An 18,893-nucleotide genomic window follows, 5' to 3' on the forward strand; every position below is an offset into this window, starting at 1 on the left:
TGTTTGCTTGTCTGTATGGATAAGCTTTGACCACTCCCAATGTTTTTATTTTCCAGATTTGCCAAGCTTTCAAATGGCAAAATTGGTTTAATCCTAATCTTCATCATCAAGCAATCAACATGTTAGACAGCAGTTGAGTAACTATTCTTTAGAATACAGATGTACAATTTGAGTTTTGCTTAGTTGTTGGTTGGTTGGTTGTGGATATTTTTAATAATTTGTTTGTGGCTCACAAGTTGTTTCCCTAAGTCTGTAAGTAAGAAACTTCCATTCAAACTGTAGTCAATAATAATTACTGATTTTTTTGTGTATTAATTCATGAGCACAGAAACTAGCATTTCATGAGAATTTCTGTCTTTTGATAATCTCAGTAAGCTGAGATTTGCTTCTGAGTTAGGTATATATTCCTGTAGTCTCAGACAGAAAGAGTTTTATTTCTCTTAGATGATAAATTTTAATGGAAACAGCAGCCTGCAAGAGAGCATTTTCTGAGTTCATGAAAATCATTCAGACCGTGCTTTTGCTTTGCTAGTAAACATTGCTCTTTAATTCAGAAAACAGTTTGTGCTGGCCTGGGGAAGCCTGTCTCATTTGATAATGGGCTCTGAATCCAGTGGATTATTGCAGGGATTTTATCTTGCAGTAATCTCCAGGGAGAAATGTACAAACAGCTGGGAGAGCAAGAAGGAACTGCATTGTGTGACAGGAGTTTGTGGAGCAGAATTTTAGGGTGCTGGAGTGGATCTCAATACCAACATGAATCTTTTTTGTTTTTCTCTGGTAAGTGTGCACACATATGTTTTTTTTTTAGTGGGTTACTGAGTTTATAAACTGGACTGGTGGGTGTGCTTTTATAGAAAAATAATGAAGGTTTTATATTACAAATGGTACAAGGGTTGTATAACAACAGGGAGTCTTTCTAGCCTAGACAAAAGAGTTTTTGTATAAGAAATTGTATGTAGCAAAAGATGATTCAGTAAAAATATAAAGCAGAGAATGTATTAGAAATATATCATGCACTATCTGTGACTATTGCAAAACCATGCAGATTTATTCATGAGGCATTTAATCCAAATACAGTAAAACACCTCATAAATAAGATAAAATTACTAAATACATGTATGTTATAACTTGTTTTGCACTAGGATTTTTTAGGGATTTTTAGATAATAGTATCCATTTTCTTTCTTCAGCAGTTTGGGAAGTGCTAGAACTTTTCATGCAATAGTTTTCTACTACCTAAACATGAAAACAGTCATCAGGGACAATTTAGTCATGGCAATATTTGCACACAGACAGAGGACTTGATTTAAGACTGTTTTTAGTTGGCATTGCTGTTTTGCCCTTTCTCTTTCTGTTTGTTTTTTGTTTGTTTGTTTTGGTTGGTTGGTTAGTTTTCAGGGTTTTTTTCTTTTTTTTCCCCCCTTCTCTTTCCTTGCCCCAAGGCAACTGCTCAGAATGAGCAGGTAAATCAGGATAGGAAATCCACAGAAACTGTTTCTGTTTTAAGAGCTTAACCATCTGCCAATACCAATGCCAAGTATTAGTAATGGTAATTAGCTGAGTATATTTGTTGTATTTACTCAGCACAGTAGATCTGTTTGCCCATTTTTCATCTTTTGTCCTGTTGTTTAGTAGTTTTCCCATACATTTAGAAAGAACAATTAAAATCAATATTCAAGCTGCACTAATAAAAACTCAAATAGGGAAACTGTTTTGTGTGAATCATTGGTCCTGATTGCTAATACTATCTTAGTGCAGAGTCCTGGTGTTTTCCAGATCATAAGGATTAAAAGCTAGTTTGTACTTAAAGTAAAATCAGTGGTATTTCAGGATTCTGTGACAAGAGTCACTCAGAGAAGTAATTCCCTGGGAACAGTGACAATTTTGATCATAGTTTCCTGTGAATGCCAATGTATTTGTAAAAGTTAACAATGGCTTTGTGGTACAATCTGTAACAGCTTGAAAATACTAATTTCAGAAGTTCTTTGGGAAAGAACTATACTATCAGTATTTTACTGTTCCATTGGAGCAGCTTCTGGTTTTCTAAGTAGTTCACTTTTAAAAAAGGTGTTGAGCCTTTTATCAGTTGAGAAATCAAAATTTAGACAAAATGTCAGGTAGATTGTGTGGGCGAGGGAAGGTCAAGTTCCAGTTTCCCTGTTAAACTCGATATGCAGCACCCAGGGTTTCTGTGGGAGAGGCAATGACTGCTGTGATAATGGATGGTTCAGACAAGTGAAAGCTGGTGCCATGATAGTTTCTGTAATGAAATAATTAGTTCTGTTTAAAGATTGCTGCTAAGAAGATAACCTTCGTTCGTTACAAGCTTTACACGGGAGCCATTCTGTCCGCTTTAGTAATCTTCTGCTCACCCAGCAAAACACCTCACAAGTTATCAACATCTAAAGGTAATTTATAGGTCAGTAATGGGTTCCATAAAAGAAAGAGCCCTGTGCACCTACCCTGTAACTATGAGAAGGTGCAATCAGATTGTTGAGCTTGGAAACGAGCTGGTGATCCACATATATGTCTTGGCCACTTTTACTCTGTCACCCGGTGGCCATGGAGAGGCTGGCTACAAAGTAGTTGTAGCGTCAGTATAAGGGTATTTCCCTTCAAGAGAGTCAAGCCAGAAATAGTGAACAGCAACAACATAATTAGTATTCAAAGGCAGCTTTTAAAGGTGTTAGGGGAGACAGTTCCTTAGTAGATGCAAATAGCCACCAAGGAATAGAAATCAACATAGATTTACATCGAGTGAACGTCTGGAGTAACTGCTAAACCTGAAACCATGGAAGAGAAATTCAGACTATTGACAAACGGAATAAAAAGAGCTGTACAAAACAAATCATATTCTCATGGAAGTATTTCTCATGTAGACTGACTGATGAGATTTCAGACTGCAAAGAGTGTATGTGTGTGTTTATGTATGTGTGCATATGCATATACTGTTAAAATACACTGGTTTATAGCTCAGAAAATATCTTTAACCCAATAGTGGAGTATAGAGGTTGAAGTAATCTACAGCCTGGGAGAATGACAATAATATTCTGTTTAACAAGACTTCTGGCTGATGCAAAGTGGTGGAAATTCGGGTAGTTAGAGGAACATCTGTTCACAGTGTTGAATTTTAATTTGGGTTTTCTTTCACATACCTGCCCATAAAACTGAGACAGCTGTAGCATGAGACACAGTGTTATGGGCCAGTATAGCAAGTGGTGATTTGGAGGCTGGAGACACATAATAGTCACAAGATGGTTGTGATGGGGCTTTGGAGCCTGAACTGGATTCTCCCCTTCCCTGTGAGGCAAACGGGGATTACTCCAACCTGTCACCACCTGGGAGTCCTCTGATCTCCTAGCATGAATGCTCCAGCATGGGGTGTTTCCCCAGAAGTACTTTGTGTCCTGAGTTGACTTCAGAATGATTTGGTTTCTCAGCTGAGATTATTTTTCTCATCAGACTCATTGCCTTGTTCTCAAGAGATTTGCAGGAAAATTAGATTTGCCTTCAAAATCTTGTGTTCCTTTTTCATTTACAAAATGATCAACAGGAATGTCCCTTTTTTTTGTTTGTTTGTTTGTAAATATATTATGTTAAAAGGTCAACCTTAGACCCTAAATTTGCAGTCTTTTCCATCTCATGGTGCTTAGCATGTCAGGCAATTGAATCAGAACAATACTCTTTGTATTATGGATAATATACAGAGTCCCAAATCAAACACTGCTTTTGTATGAATTACAAGAAATTATGCTGCCAAAACACCTGTTTTGATACACTGCCTAATAAATGTCAGGATCCTACAAATAAAATGAAATATGAATGAAAATGAAAGAAATGAAATTTGTTATTGAGTTGTGAAATCCTTTAGTTAAAGGAGAATATTTTTCCTGCATTATTTTCCTAAATTGGCTTTGAATATCAAGGATATATGCATTAGGGTTAACACCATTTCACCTGGAACAGTACCTGTTAAACCTATCCTGACTTATACTCACAACCCCTGCCCTTCAGGAAAGTTTTCATAAGAAAGCACAGCAGAAACACGTGTAAGAAGACCAGGAGAGAAAGGCTGTGACACTCCTAATCACAGTGTTGCTCAGATCAGTTATTCAAGTTGAGCACTGGTCTTAGGATTTAAGCCAAACAAGATCCCTTTCATTTGTCTATTTCTTTCCCGTATGGTGCTTTTCTAACCACCACTTCTGCTAGTAAAATGTAAAGTACTGAGTGAAAGTTTAATCCTCTTAGTGATTTTCAGTACTATTGGACTAGTTATGTTTTATTTTGATTGTTGGTTTAAAGATGTGCTGACAGCACAATGTAAAACGTATTACATCTAATGTTATAAACTGAAACAGCCCTTGGCACTAAAAGCTAATGTTTCTATGCAAAATGCAGAGAGAATAAGTATTAACAAAAGTGATGTAGTGGATAAATTATGATCTAGCTGGAGCCTCTATGTTAAAGAAACCATAGAGTAAATAGAAAGGTGCTAGTGCTGCTATGACTAGTGGGGCATGGTGGTACTTAGAAATGGACTTAAAAATATGTTTTACCAAAGAAGGATTAGCTGAATGTGGAAAGACCTATCTCTAAAGTGGAGTGTGATTAGTAGAGATCTAAGTGGTTGAACTTTTTTGTGCTTCCCATGTAATCATGGGAATATAGTCCTTGCTCCTTTTGGCTGGACTGCTGGCATCCCACCATACACAGGATTCCATCCCTAAACCTAAGGTGGAAAATGACCTGACTGCATGACTAAATGCTCCTTCTCCACCTTATGATCAACCCAGTCTCTGCATGCTATGATGATAGTAATATCATGCAAAGGAAAGAGCTACAGACAATCATTCACTTCTAGATCTAAACTAGGATGTTTTGGATATTTTGTCCCATAAAACTCCTGAAGCAAAGAGCTTCAGAAATCATTCTTATTGCATGTAGGATAAAGAAAATGTGCTAACACTCCAGAAATAAGTTCATTTTTTATTCTTCTAGCTCTCATTTTCCTCTATGATGTTTACTGCGCTCAGGATGACTAAAAGAATTAACATATGAAATGAAAAGACTTTACTGACTTAGCACGTTTTGATATAAAAGTAGACCTAACTGTAAAATAAAATAGAATTAAATAAAATAGAAGGGAGCAAGAAAATTTCAATTTCAGTTAAATGCTTTGAGTTGCCCTCAAAGAAAAGCAATTACTGCAAGGAAAATAAACTCTCATAAAGTATAAAACCAGTAAGCAAAGAAAACTATTTTGAAAACTGAAGATGTTTTTTCTTTTTTTTTGGGTGCTCTCCTTCTAACTGCTGTGCTTTTTTGTGTGAGTTTTCTTTCTTGAACTTGCTTTCCTGGTTGTCCTCTCTCACATCCTTTCCCTCTCTGTCATCTGTTCTCACTTTCTTGTGTCTGCACTCACCTGAGCCCACAAAAGCCTCCCTTCCTCTCTTCTCTCTTTTCATCTTCTTTTGTGTCCCTTTCTTATCTTTATATTCTCTCCCCACTCTCTCCTTTCACTTTTTCTTACTTTCTTTTTCCTCTCCCTTTTTATCTTTCTCTTGCTTCTCTTCAACATGAGCTCTCTTGATGCTTCTCCCTTACTTCAACAATGGCATGTATTATTCCCTATTGAGGGAGACGTATATGGTTACATTTTACATTGCAGAATCCTGGAAATATGTGCCAAGGTTTTAAATTCACCCTTTTTGTCTAGAACATGTGATTCTGCTCTCTCACCCATTTTCTCTCTGTGTGACCTCACTCTTTTCTGCACCTTCATGTCCTTTCTCCCTTGCTTAGTACTTTGTGGCCACTAAATCTCATACTCTGGTGCTCACTTCCTTGCACCCTTTCTCCCTCTTTCCTGCGAGCTCTGTTTGTCACAAGGATTAATTAAAATAATCCCCTTCCTCACAGCCCATCTTTCTCATGGCCTTGCACTGTTTCCCCCTTCTCATGACCTCACTCCTCCCCTCACAACCTTATTCTCACTATCTCTCCTGCCTGCACACTCCTTGCACATGCCTTCTCTTTCTTGAACAATCTCTCTTTTGCACACCATCTCTTCCTCACTCTTCTACTCGGTGCTATTCACACTCCCTTTCTTCTCATGTCCCCACTCTTGCTTCCTTGTGTTTGCTGGGGTTTTTCGCATGCCATATTTTCTCAGCACACTCTCTCACATTCTTTTTTCCTTTTTCTCACACTCTTGTCTTTCTCTCACATGAGCACTTTTTTGCAGCCCTGTTTATGCGTCTTTGCACACTTCTCAAGAACTTGCCCTTTCTCATGATTGTGCTTTTCTTCCACCCTTGCTCTACCCTCTGTGATTTCCTTCATGTGCTCTCCTGCTCTCTTGCCTTCAACCCTGCCCTTCCTTGCACCCACTCTTTCCTGTGCCCTCCTGCTTTCTCACAAGTGTTCTCTTTTATGTGAGCATACCCTCTGATGTTGGCTTGCTCTGTCTTACAGTCCTATTTGCTTTCTTAATCTGTCTTGTGCACATTTCCTTTCTCACATCTCACTCTTTCTTGCATGCAGGGATACTTTCTCATGCCCTCTTCTTTTCTCACACCTTGATTTCCTTTACATTCCCTTTCTTGTGCTCTCACACTTTCTCACGACCTTGTGCTTGACCCTTTTCACACCTTGATGCTTGCTTTCTTACTCCATTTCTCTGCCCTTCTCCTAGTGCTTTCTCCCTCTTTATTTCTTGTGCTTTCCCTTTCCCTTTCTGGAGTGGTTTCGTTTCTCTTATGACCTCCCTTTTTCCAGCACCCTCCTTGCACATTGCTGGCAGCTTCTCCTGTGACCATGCTCCCACATACCCTTTTGCTTTCCTTTCTTTTGGCCACCCTTTCCCACGCTTTTGCTTTCTTGCTTGCTTTCTTGTCCATGTCCTCTCTTTGGAACACTTTGCTCATTTCCCTGCACTTGATCTTTTTGCTGCCTTCCCTCTCTCATGTGCTCACTCTTTCTCATTCCCTGGCTCTTCACCTACACTTGCTGTTTCCCATGTGCTTACTCTCCACACACTCCTGTGCTTCCTCCTGCACTCACAACCTTTCCACTCCCTTATGTTCACTCTTTCTCAGGAAAACTTTACTTCTCATCCAATATCTCTGTCTCATGCTCTCTTTCTTGTTCTCTCCCACTCTCATTCATGGCTCATCTCGCTTTCATACATTCCTTCTCTCTCCCTTGCTACCTCTTTCTTTCTCTTCTCCACCTGCTCCCTGGTTTGTGTACTGGCTCTTCCTTTTGCACTTGCATTTCTTGTGTTCTTTCTCACAGCAGTCGTGCTTTCCCGTGTGCTCCGCTTGCATGCATCCTCTTCCTCATGCCCTTGTCATTCTTCATGCACATCCTACTCCTTGTGCCCTCACTCCTTCACATGGACCTGCTGGGTTTTTATGCACACTTGTTTTTTTCTTACGTGATCACCCTTTCTCACACCCTTGAGCTCCATCTTTCTCACACAAGATTTCTCTCTTTCTTGCTTGAGCTCTTTCTCACATTTTTCTTCTTTCAAGCACTAATTCTCACATGCTCCTGGTTATGCTCTTTCTCCAGGTTTCACCTCTTCCATTCCCCCCTCTCCTTCCTCTCTTATCCTTGCTCTTTCCCCCACTTCTTCCCTCCACTTTCTGTATTCTTTTGGTGTATTTTCTTACCCTTTTCCTCCCCCCACTACTTTCTCCTTTCACTGTTCCCTGTTCTACCTTTTCTCTCCCATTTTAGCTCTCTCATACTCACTCTTTCACATGAGTTATCTTTTATGCTTCCATCTCTTCATTACTCTCTTCATCAAAGTTGTGTTTTATTCCCTATTGAGGGAGAAGTATATGGCTGCATTTCACATTGCAGAACCCTGGAAGTGTGTAACAAGTTTTTAAACTCATCATTTTTGTCTAGAAGTGCTCCATCCACAACTTCAGATGGGGAGGCTGAACCATCATTGCTAGATGGCAAAATACTTACAGTGATAAAAAATAAATGCAGTAATAAAAAAAAATGCAGTTGCTGTCAAAACTCAGGCTCAGCTGGATGTTCAGCACTTCTATGTGTTTCATAAACTAGGCACCAATTTCCCACGAAGGATTAACTCATTAGTTCCTAGAATAGGCTCAAGTGTGTAACTTGAGTATTATCAAGAAGTTCCCCATGAAATATTTCTCACAAAATATTTATTTTGGTTTACCAAGAATCTATCAGACTGAGGCATATAAATATCCATTGATAAATATTGTGCTTGCAAAAAATTAGTCATGTCTTTGAACTGCTGCTCCACCAGTCAAAAATATTGCCTGTAAAGCTTTATATATTATTAATATAACTTCAAATATACATCTGTGTTTATCCTCTGTACTAAAGGAACAAATGCTTTTAAATAATATACTATGTTAATTTCAGTGGTGTTGCTCTGCTGTAAGTCACACTGCTATAAATTTGATTTATTCCTTAATTAATGCAGTTAAAATAAGTAATCAAAATTCATTGGGAAAATATTCAGTGCAGATCAAAATGGCAACATCTAAAATTTAGGATCATCAGTTAAGAGTGTCTTTAGTTTTGCCATCTGCTTTCACTTTACTCTTAAATTATGAAATGGCAGTGTGTATTTGTAATCCTATCCACAAATCCCTTGGAGTTGTGGGATAAATGTGAAAATCTTAGTTTCTATTAAAATGTTTATATTCTTGGAGGTTGGGTAAAAAGAATCTTACATGTGCATTAAAACACAGAGTTTAAAAAATTTGAATGCAAATGGATTCTTTAATTCTACCCATTATCATTATTTTGGGGGCCTAAACCATAATTGTCAAATTCTGGGAGCTGGCAGCATCGTTTCTCTCTAACTCTGAGTAATGAGGTTACCTTTCTGCATCAAATTAACTTCTTTTTTTTTTTTTCTTGTATAGGAGTACTAACTATAAAACATTTCTATGGTTCATATAAAAGTTTTCATGGTATTTGGTTTTCATAGTTTTCACAGGAATTTTCATGCAGTGTTCAGTTGGAGATATATACCTGGTTTTACTCCTGAGCAGATAATATTCATTTTTACTGTACCCTCAGCTTTAACATGGCAATCTGTGGTGTCTAAGTCATGATATTGTGAACTGCAGCACTTGGGTACTTATTAAAATCAACACCTATATGCTTTTTTAGAGAAAAAAAAACTAAGTAAAGGATTTCAAAAGACAGGGGAGGTAAAGCACATTCCATTATGCAAATCACACAAACATCTTCCTTTTAAAATTACAGTTAATTTAATATTCTTGCAAGTGTTCATCTCTGTTTAAATGTATTTTAGGAGGGCTCAATGGACAGCTTGTATGAGCCTGTCCCAGAACATCAGGAAGCCAAGCATACAACTACTCCTGAAAGCCCGGCTGCCACTCCAGTGAGCACACATGTAAACTCTGGGCCACCTGACAGGTCTATGTCTTTGGTAAGTAACATTTAATTGCAAAGCATGCAATGTATTTTGAAAAAAATTACTGCTCTGTACATGGGCACGTGTGTGTTCTGCTGGTTTATCTGCCAGTTTGAACTATTTAGGCTCTTTAGAGCCACTGTTCAAATCTCATCTCTGTAGCCATTGACCTGATTTCTGGCCAGTCGTAACAAGCACATTTGAAAAGCAGGTCATGAGTTTCTCTACAGTGAGCAGCAAAGGGAGATTAGTGCAGCTGCACTGGACAAGGGAATTTCTCTTTGCAAGTAACAAAACTCTGGGTACAGATACTGGTATGGTTTGTCTCTAAAGAATATACTATCGGTAAATTTGGTTGTCCTTTTTATTAATAAAAAAAATGCATTTCTAAAGCGTGAGTTGAATGAATTTTATAACCGATGGCCTCTGGAATAAGCTTGACATTTTACAAGACCTCATTAGGCAAACATGTGAAGAAGGTTGTCTTCTGTTTTTTTTTTTTCCTTCCTAAATGATGTTACCCTACTTAATCCTTTCTTGTTTGCGTGTTATTGGTATAATAGATGATACTTTGACAAATACTTGAACATGGTATATTAAATTTCATAATCTTATTCATTTTGTAATCTCTGTTCTCTGCTTCCCAATGTGCCTTTGCTTATAATTACTGTTTCTATTTCAATGTATGATGGAGTCTGGTGATTGAATAAAGGGGAAAACAGGATGTTCATAATTCAGAGGATACTGTCCTCCCTTCACATATTGTGCCAAGTTTTACCCACATGCACTCTGGGTTAGGTACCATGTACCTACGAGACTGCTGGGCCTTTGGAGTTGCATTATCACACAGCAGGTTTGCACACAGGATTTGCTTGGAGAAAGTGCTGGAGCTGGTGGGATGGGAGAATGCCTGGGGAATTGTGACAAGCACTTGTTAAATTGCTAAAGGACTGAAAACAACTTGTTCTCAGACCCATCTGCTGTAACCATCTCACTCTGTGCATGTCTCTCTCTTGCACATAATCACCTTGGGACTGTAAATAATGGTCTTGGTTTTGAGAGAGTAGCAGTGCAGACATCTCAAGATGATTCCTCATAGCATCAGCACAGACCTATGAGCCTGTGCTCTGAAATGTCCCTACATTATAACTTTCCTGCAGTAGGTGGGAGATGCTCTCCTGAGTGACAGGGTTTTTCCCCATTACCAGACTGTGGCCTTATCACTATAAGAATGAGCTACCTCTACAATGTTCCAGTTAAGAGTGTATAATTGTGGTTGTGAAATAGGGCTGTAAATTCATCCTAGCTTGGCTGGAGCATGTTCATTGTGGGAAGCTCTAGTTATTTGTACTTATATATTGCATGCCATTGCACATGCCCAGAGATGAATATTTCAGTACAGCTCCTACATCCATTTAGTCTCTCCCTTTGCTGTGACTCCAAACCAACTTAGTATTCAATGACTGCTACACTAATATTTCTTTGGCCAATAGATGTTCATCTGTTTGAAGCAGTATTTAGACAAAGTAAAATGAAAATGAAAAAGGCAGATTTCCGTTTTGGTTTGTACCTAGAATAGGACATATGATATCTTAATGGATTTAGCAATAGAAAACTAATAGGAATTGTCCTTTATTTTCTCAAGGTATGGTAAAGACACACCCATAACACTGTGCTCTGCTATGCTTTTCACCATAAAGACTTAAAACTTTCACTAAGACTTAAAACTGCAGTGGTTGTTTACATCAGGCTGTTTCTTGCTTTTTCTTGTTGTATTCTGCTTTTTATTTTTATATGCTTTTATTTGGCATCTTCAGACTTTTCATTGTATTGCTTTAGATTTAGGCTTCATAAATTATTTGGCTAAAGAAAAATAATCAAGCTATCCAATAAAGAACTTTGTTTTCCTTGAGCCAGCCTGCAGAAGCAGATTTACTACTAGTGTAGGATTAGAAAATCCTATTCATTATTCTGAACAAATTTTAGAAAAAATAATCTTTCACATTGCTCAGTGTTTTGTGGGATAGCACTGCACAGTCCATGAAGATACATGTATAACACTGAATAGAAGAACCCAGCACTTTGGTTTCTGCTGCCTCTTATCACATATTTTTGTTTTCTTAAAAGAAATATGGTGATGGCACTTTTGTTCATCATTAAATATAAAGTTCATCCTCAATAAAACAACACTAAATGGGGTAGGCACACTTGGCTCGCTAGGTATTATCAAGAAGCTTCCCAAGGCTGCTCTGGGTTTCATTTTCTGGTTTAAGAGAAATAAAATAATTAAGCTCAGCACTTAACTAAAAATAAGGGCTGGATGCTGTGTCACTGTGCTGGCTGTAGAATCAACACGATTATTTATAAAATACTTTCTAGAAATGGAAAACAAGATTAGTGGTGATGTGTCGGCAGTAAGACCTATGGAAAAATGTCGCTAAAGCCAGAGGCCCGTGTGTAATCTTATCTGCTATTTCTGGCCTGTGAGTTATTACAGCTGCACCTTGGATGAAGCCGTTAAAGCTTATTAACTGAGCCCATTTGTACTTCTCTCCCATTTTTAATTCCGTCACTCGGTTCCAGGCTGCGGGGCAGCCCCCACGGCATGATAAATTCCAGACATTATTGGCTCCATTTATCCATCCATCATTATCCAGTAATGCACGTATATAAGTGCACTGCTAAGTAGGTATGGACTTGAGTGAACGTTTAAAAGGTTGGCTGAAGCACGGCAGGTTCCACAGAGCTGTTAAATCTCCCAAGGGTGGAGCAGCCTGGAATGCCACACTTCCTCCTCAGGAGGCTTTGCCCTTCCTTTTTCCTATATAACTTCAAAATCAACAGGGCAGGTATCCAGCATCAGCTTCCCTCAAATTTAAAGAGGGTGACTAGGGTTAGAGAAAATTCTTCCCTTCAAAGCAATGAGGTAGTGATTTTCTTGCAGTGAACTCACCTGTTGTGATTTGTCCTAATCATAGCTGAGCCATGAAGTTCTTCTGGAGGTGTGGAAATACAGGGTAGTGTGGTCACTGATGCTGTGCAGGACATCATTCACTGAACACGGGCTTTGGACATTCCTTTTTGAACCATGGCTCTTTTGCTCCTGGCCAAACATCTGCCCAAATGACACATCCTGTATGAAGAAAAATCTGTCCTTCATGTGCACTGTTCTTCTCTCTCACATAGCCCCAGAGACCTGTTTATTATCCAGAATTATTTGTCAGAGATGTTTCCACTCTGGGTTCCAGTGGCACTATGCTGAGCTGTTTATGCACACTTGCCTTTTGATTTTAATCCTCTTGGAGTATTGGCCTGTTAGCTTTGTGATTACTTTTCCTGTTGCTCAGCTCCAGTAATATTCTCAGAAAGGAAGAAAAAAATAGATTTATGGAGCTGTTTTTGTACTTCATGCACAGCAAATCTGAATTGGACCTTCCTCAGAAAAAGCTGGTAGCCATGAGCACATAATGAATCACACGGGTACTCTTTGCCTGTAACTACGCTATTAACTGGGAAACTGAATTTCTACCTCTTGTCACCTGGTGTTACAGTCTTCTACCTCATGAGCTGCCTTCAGCTTCTCAGAGAAAGAGTCTTCAGTATTAAAACCATTTCCATGTATATCCTGTCAGACTGCAATCACCAAATGTCATAAGATCCACGTATTTTTGAACTGCTGACCATGATATGATTGACTACCCTGCGTACCAGAAGAGTGCCAAAAAATTTATCAGTCGTTCTAAGCTGTTGCCAGGAATATCAAAACCAGTTGTGATATCTGCCTTAATCTGCAGTGTTATAATTGGCCTTTGAGCCCAGTGAGGGCAAGAAAAGGGCTTGTTATCTGAAATGGTCATTTCCATGTTTGCAAGTTTTAACAGACACAGGAGCTCTAGCTTTTCTCAGCCAGCTTGGAAACACCAGAGGGTTTAATTCAATTCCTTAATTCAGAGTTATTTGATAAAATCAGGAAGAAAATGACTTTATCAATAATTTCATCATGCAGGGTTTCCACATAAGCAGTTTTTTTCCTAGGAAACAGATTGTTCACATTTGGGATAAAGAAGAAAAGAATTGTTCCCATAAACAAGATAATTATGCTCTTTAGAGAATGTGGAGAGTAGAGTCTAGGTGAGCCTTTATTTACATTCTAAGTTAAAATATGTTTTTAAAAACTAGCTTCATTTTAAAGTTACATATAATTTTAAATGTAGTCAATACTGAAAAGATACTTTGAAAAAACACAAACCAGAGTAATTTATTCTTGTACCCGAATTTAGCCACCTGATTCAGAAATAGCAGGAAGAGTGTGTTGAATGAAAGGTGCCATTTTTAAATGGCCATTTAAGTCCACTTAAGTATTTCACTGCCTCCCATGATATACTGTGAACTCACATCAGTCATCACCTCAATATATGATGTACTGTCATCAATGCAACTTTGCTGGACTTTAGGAATTGGTTCCAAGCTGTGGAGCAAAAGATTAAACCCTGTTTCATGTTCTACACCAGCTGCTTGGTGTGTGAAGATGTGAATCAAATCTTTCTAGGTATATTGCCACAATGGGACCTGTCTCAAACTTTTCCCCTAGGTCATATACAGATTTTAAATTACAATATCTTTTGGTCTCTGGCCTCCATGCACAATACTTCCTTTAACAAGCCTGTTTGAAATTAAATATTTGATATTTTTCAATAAAATTTTGGCACTACCCTTTTAAAAAAGCCTTAAAATAGCTTTTTAAACTATTTTTAACTTCTCTCTGTTTGTGCATTTCAGTTCATAATTTATTTTGAGTTATTGAAAATACTTGTCCAACACTAAAATGCTGACATTTTTTCAGCAAGAAATTGATCTTACACTGCTTGCTTTATTTCAAAGTGAGTGATAAATTCTGTATAATCTTTTGATCTACACACAGCATCTGTGAACAAATCGACACAGGCCAAAAAAAATTAAGTGGAAACTGCATACAATTATTAACATTCACAAATATGCATGCTAAAAGGACCTCCTACACTCAGCTGAAATAACTTAGCACAGGAAAACAGCCTTTTCTTAATTCACTGCTTGAAAAAGCATAAAAACATCTATGATGAGTTTTTCTGAGAAGAGGGGAGAAGTATAAAATGCTCAATTATGAATGTACAAACTTTTATGTAGCAGAGGTTTTGGTTTTTTATCATGCAATCTGGATGATGCTTTTAAATTACTGTGGTCAGAGTCATGCAGATGTAGTTAGTGTTACAAGAAGGAAATAAACATAATATTATGAGAAACAGGTCCAGTTAGACTAAGTTTTCAGATTTATAAAATAATGAATGGTTATATTTTTTTTTTAATGCCTCTTGTTGCATAACAGATTAAAGTGGTATCATCATGGACATTTTAAAGCAGTTCTTGCTTTTCAGGATGGAGGAAATAAGACAGTGATACAGTGCTTTGATATCCTTTCTCAAGAGACTTCACAATAATATTGTGATATACAGATTCTTCTGTCCTAGCATGACGTCCTTAGGTTTTCCTACAGTTGAAATTATCCTCAAGTCCATGGTTAACTGCACAGTAAACATGCATTGAGATGTTTTGATATCATTTCCCAGCAAGGCACCTTTTTGTTCTCTACAAAGAACAAAAAAGAAGCTACATTACTTCTCCTCCTCCTCACACCTTGTAAGGGTATAAGTATTTATTGTCTGGGCCCTGGGGGCTTTGTGATCTTGCCTCCAGGCCAGTGTTTGATTCTGATTTGGTCTCCATGAGAGCTTTCAATTTTATTTGCAGCTTCCACATTTCCCCTGCACATCTGGGTTTACAGAGTCTGTCAGGAAGACATATCCCATGGCAATATGTGGGTATTTTAATCCTCATAAAGTTCCAAAGAATCATACTATGGAAGAGATATGATATTCATTCCTGGGTATGAGCATGGTTCTCTGGTTTTTCAGGCGTATTATGGTTGTCAGCTTCCTGGGAGACATGGATAACTGAAGCCTCCTGAAATCAGGACACATAATTACACATATTCTCTGCTGCACTGTGCCCTCCACAGCTTGCACTGTTGAAAAAAGAAAGATTGAAAATGTAGTGGATATTAAAAAACACACATCAAAAATATATAATTCATTGTCTTTTCAGTGAAAAAAATAATATATTTGGATTAAACATTTTTGATTTTCATAGACCTTTTTTCTTTATCTTTTTAAAAGGAGTTTCCTGACTTTGAGAACACACTGACCAAAAAAAGAAAGTAAGTTGAGACCAGTTCAAGGTCTACACAGTGTCACTATATTTCTCTGTACCTTTCATCCTTGTTGTTTTATTAATGTTTGCCAATGTTGCTTTCATTCTCATAGAGTACATGTATTAATGTTGCAGTTGGAGAGCACATAACAAGCTTGTAATGCATTACTAAGGCTCTTTTGCCATGACTTTTTTGTATCCACACAGCTTTCTTCCAAAATATCAGAACCAGGACAGTTAAAATCAAATGCAGTTAATCTGAGCTTGGTTTAATCATATGTCTGCTTTTCTGAGAGATTGAAGTGGTAACCTATTTTATAGTGTGTTTGCACCATTGACCTGATAATCTCCTGAAGAGGTTTTTTTCTGTTTGTGTTTTAATCCAAGTGAAAAATTCGTTTGCAAAATGATTCAGATAAAGAAGGTCAGACATAGTTTCATGAATAATTTTTGTGATAGCAGCATGTTTTGAATCCATTCATGGACACAGTGCTATGGTTTGGGCTAATGATCAATATTTATTAGCAGGCACCTCAATTTATTTTGAAAATTCTTTTTTTGCTTCATGCTGAAGGCTATTGCATTGCTGAAGTGGACCCCTTCAAATGAAATCTGAAACCCTGCCTAATGGAATGTTACAGACAGATCTTATCTGTCTGCTGTGACAGACATGAAAATTCCTGGAGTTTTTGTTTGTTTTTGTTAATTTTATTTATAGGTGGGGCCCCACTAAATTCAGAACATCAATGTTATCTGTCTGGTGCTAAAAAATCTCAAAATGGGTAAAGATTTCTAAGAAAATGAAGAGCTCTTTTGTCTTAAATAAGAGTTTTAATCTATTTCTTGTCATCTGATAAAAACACTAGTAACTTATCAGCTTCAAACACAGACATGTGCACTCATCTGTGAGATCTTAACTATGTGTCACCAGCCAGGGCTCTGTGAAACTCCTCCCAAAATTTCATTAATTAAAATATAGACATAACTCTATTACTCATGGATTTCTCATCATTTACACTTTAAAGGAAGTCAAGCTACTGTGTAGGCCTTACCAAGCTCTACAAATATGATGAAATCACCTGGATACCTAAAAGTGTCCTGTTTAGATCAGAACTTGGCCTGCCTCAGGAAAAAAATAGCAGTTTATAGCTAAAATGTCAAATTTTACAATGCAAATAAAACCATCCCCTTTGAAACTAATCCTGTTCTTAAAAAAAATGTATCAGAATTTAGAAGCATTGTTGAGATAATTTGACTGATCAATAAAAAAAAAAAAAAAAGAGTGAGTTGGAAGAAAATAGTTTGAATCAACATGAAAAGATTTTGTAATGAAAATTATTTCGTCATGTCCAGCCATCACTATCCTGGCACAGCAGTCCCAGTGATAATGCACAAATTTTCCCATTGACCTTTCATGTAGATATGGATGAAGTGAACAATAAATTAATCATTCTCTGTTCCATGCAATGGGGCAAGAAGGAATCACCAAATTAAATGGAGTGGCAGAAATAACATAAATATTCCTTGTTTAGACAATGTGGAATTCTGGAATCACAAAATTCAATCATTTTAAATGGAGCTAAATGGGTACAGACCAGTTCCTTGAAAGATCCACAGCAGTTTAGCTGCATCCTCTTGCTCAGGAAACTCTTCAGCCCCTACATGACTGAGGATGGGGAAGGATCCCAGAATTTGTGCTCCTTCCCTTCTGCTGATCCCTGTCACAGATTAAACGGTCCCTCCTCTCACCTACTATAACCAGTGCTCATAAACTACTCTCCATTGGATTTTTAATGGATAAAGTGAAACAAATTAATCTTTATTCAAAGACATTTTTTTTCCCTCTGTTAAATTCATCTATTCTTCAAGTTGTCCTCTATGAACTGCTGACCACAGATGGAAGCATGAATGAGGACTAATCCTTGATGTAAATGTGCAAAAAGCTCAAGGTTTACTGGGGCAGTCAAATGTCACTCAGGGTCCTGGGAATGGTATGTTTGTATGGATCTCTCTGGTTCAATCTGTCATGTCACCAAACTTACAGCCATAATCCTAAATGTTGTAGGACACTTCAGATCATGTCTGGAGGAAAGTATCTCTTCTTTGCTTCCTGATGTGTCCCCCAGACTCCAACATGAATTCTTCATTTCAGAAAGAAACTTGAGTCACACATTCCTGCAGAATGGAACCTCAGATGCTTTGTGTAGTGTTTGGGAATAGATGGTTGGGTGAATGAGCCAACTCTGATTAAAGCCATTGGGAATAACACAGCTAAATCCCTGTGCCCTGCTTTGAAGAATTAGTTTGAAAATACCCATATTTGATTAAACACGCTTTAATTTTTTCATTCTGCCTTTCAGCTAATGGTAAATTCTTTTAATTCTTTTAGATCCATCCAGAAGTCCATGTCTGAAAATGAAGCATTTGGTTAGTAGCTGCTTAAATCATTTACTGTTTACTTGCTAATCTCAGAGAGCCAACTTTAATTAAGGATCTGATTTGTTTTACAGCTATTGGAGCAAATGCAAAGGAAAGGAAAAAATAGAATTACGCTTTCAATATATTCTCCCCTCTTCCTTGCTTTCCACACACACATTTGTAGGTAGATATTGAAAACAAACTAGTTAAATATAGAAACCACATTAGGATGAAGAACCTGTTGTGGGACAGCATTAGAAATACTCAGCATGTCCAGTGTTTCCTTTAATCATTTCAATAAAACCCTAAAATGTCTTTGATCTAAGAAAATTCAGGTCCCTGCCCTTTCCCATTTTAAACTTCTTTGTGAGAATTTTCACAAACAAGATCACCAAGAAGGAAATTCAGAGGTTTTATTAAACCCATCCTGACACTCTGTATTGTTATCTACACCTGTGTTTCAATGGGTTCTATCTTGTAACTACTTTATAGGAAATAATCATCAGCTTCTTAAAAGTAAAATTTCCTGGATTTTTTTTTTTTTCATTCAGTGAGAACTTCCTGTTATCATGCTTTCATTTATTCTTTGGAGTTTTGGTTTAGCTGTTGTATCTAGTCCTTGCTGAGTATAAAGGGTATTGTGATGATGTGGCTCTGATTCACAATGTGTCTCAAATAGATGAAAGTTCCCCCGTGTTAAGGCTTCACTCTGCAGCTCCTCACTGGGAACACTTTCATGCAGGACAGTGTCATTTGGTCTACAGCAAACAGGCTGTAATGAATTC

The 18,893-nt window shown here is 37.6% G+C and overlaps 1 protein-coding gene across 1 annotated transcript in view; it reads left to right on the forward strand.

Annotated features, from left to right (window-relative positions):
• The first annotated feature begins 678 nt into the window (after positions 1-678).
• SAMSN1 (SAM domain, SH3 domain and nuclear localization signals 1) overlaps positions 679-18,893 on the forward strand; it is an 82,207-nt gene continuing 63,992 nt past the window's right edge. Inside the window, exons 1-4 of the mRNA XM_014253508.2 lie at positions 679-780; positions 9,325-9,462; positions 15,657-15,697; positions 18,080-18,117. Of these exons, the coding sequence (XP_014108983.2) occupies positions 757-780; positions 9,325-9,462; positions 15,657-15,697; positions 18,080-18,117 (241 nt within the window). The 5' untranslated portion in view covers positions 679-756. The remainder of the gene's footprint in view (positions 781-9,324; positions 9,463-15,656; positions 15,698-18,079; positions 18,118-18,893) is intronic.

This window comes from Pseudopodoces humilis, chromosome 2 (assembly GCF_049639895.1).
Source record: "Pseudopodoces humilis isolate 2021_Gansu_Grassland_sample_001 chromosome 2, ASM4963989v1, whole genome shotgun sequence".
Lineage (NCBI taxonomy): Eukaryota > Metazoa > Chordata > Aves > Passeriformes > Paridae > Pseudopodoces > Pseudopodoces humilis.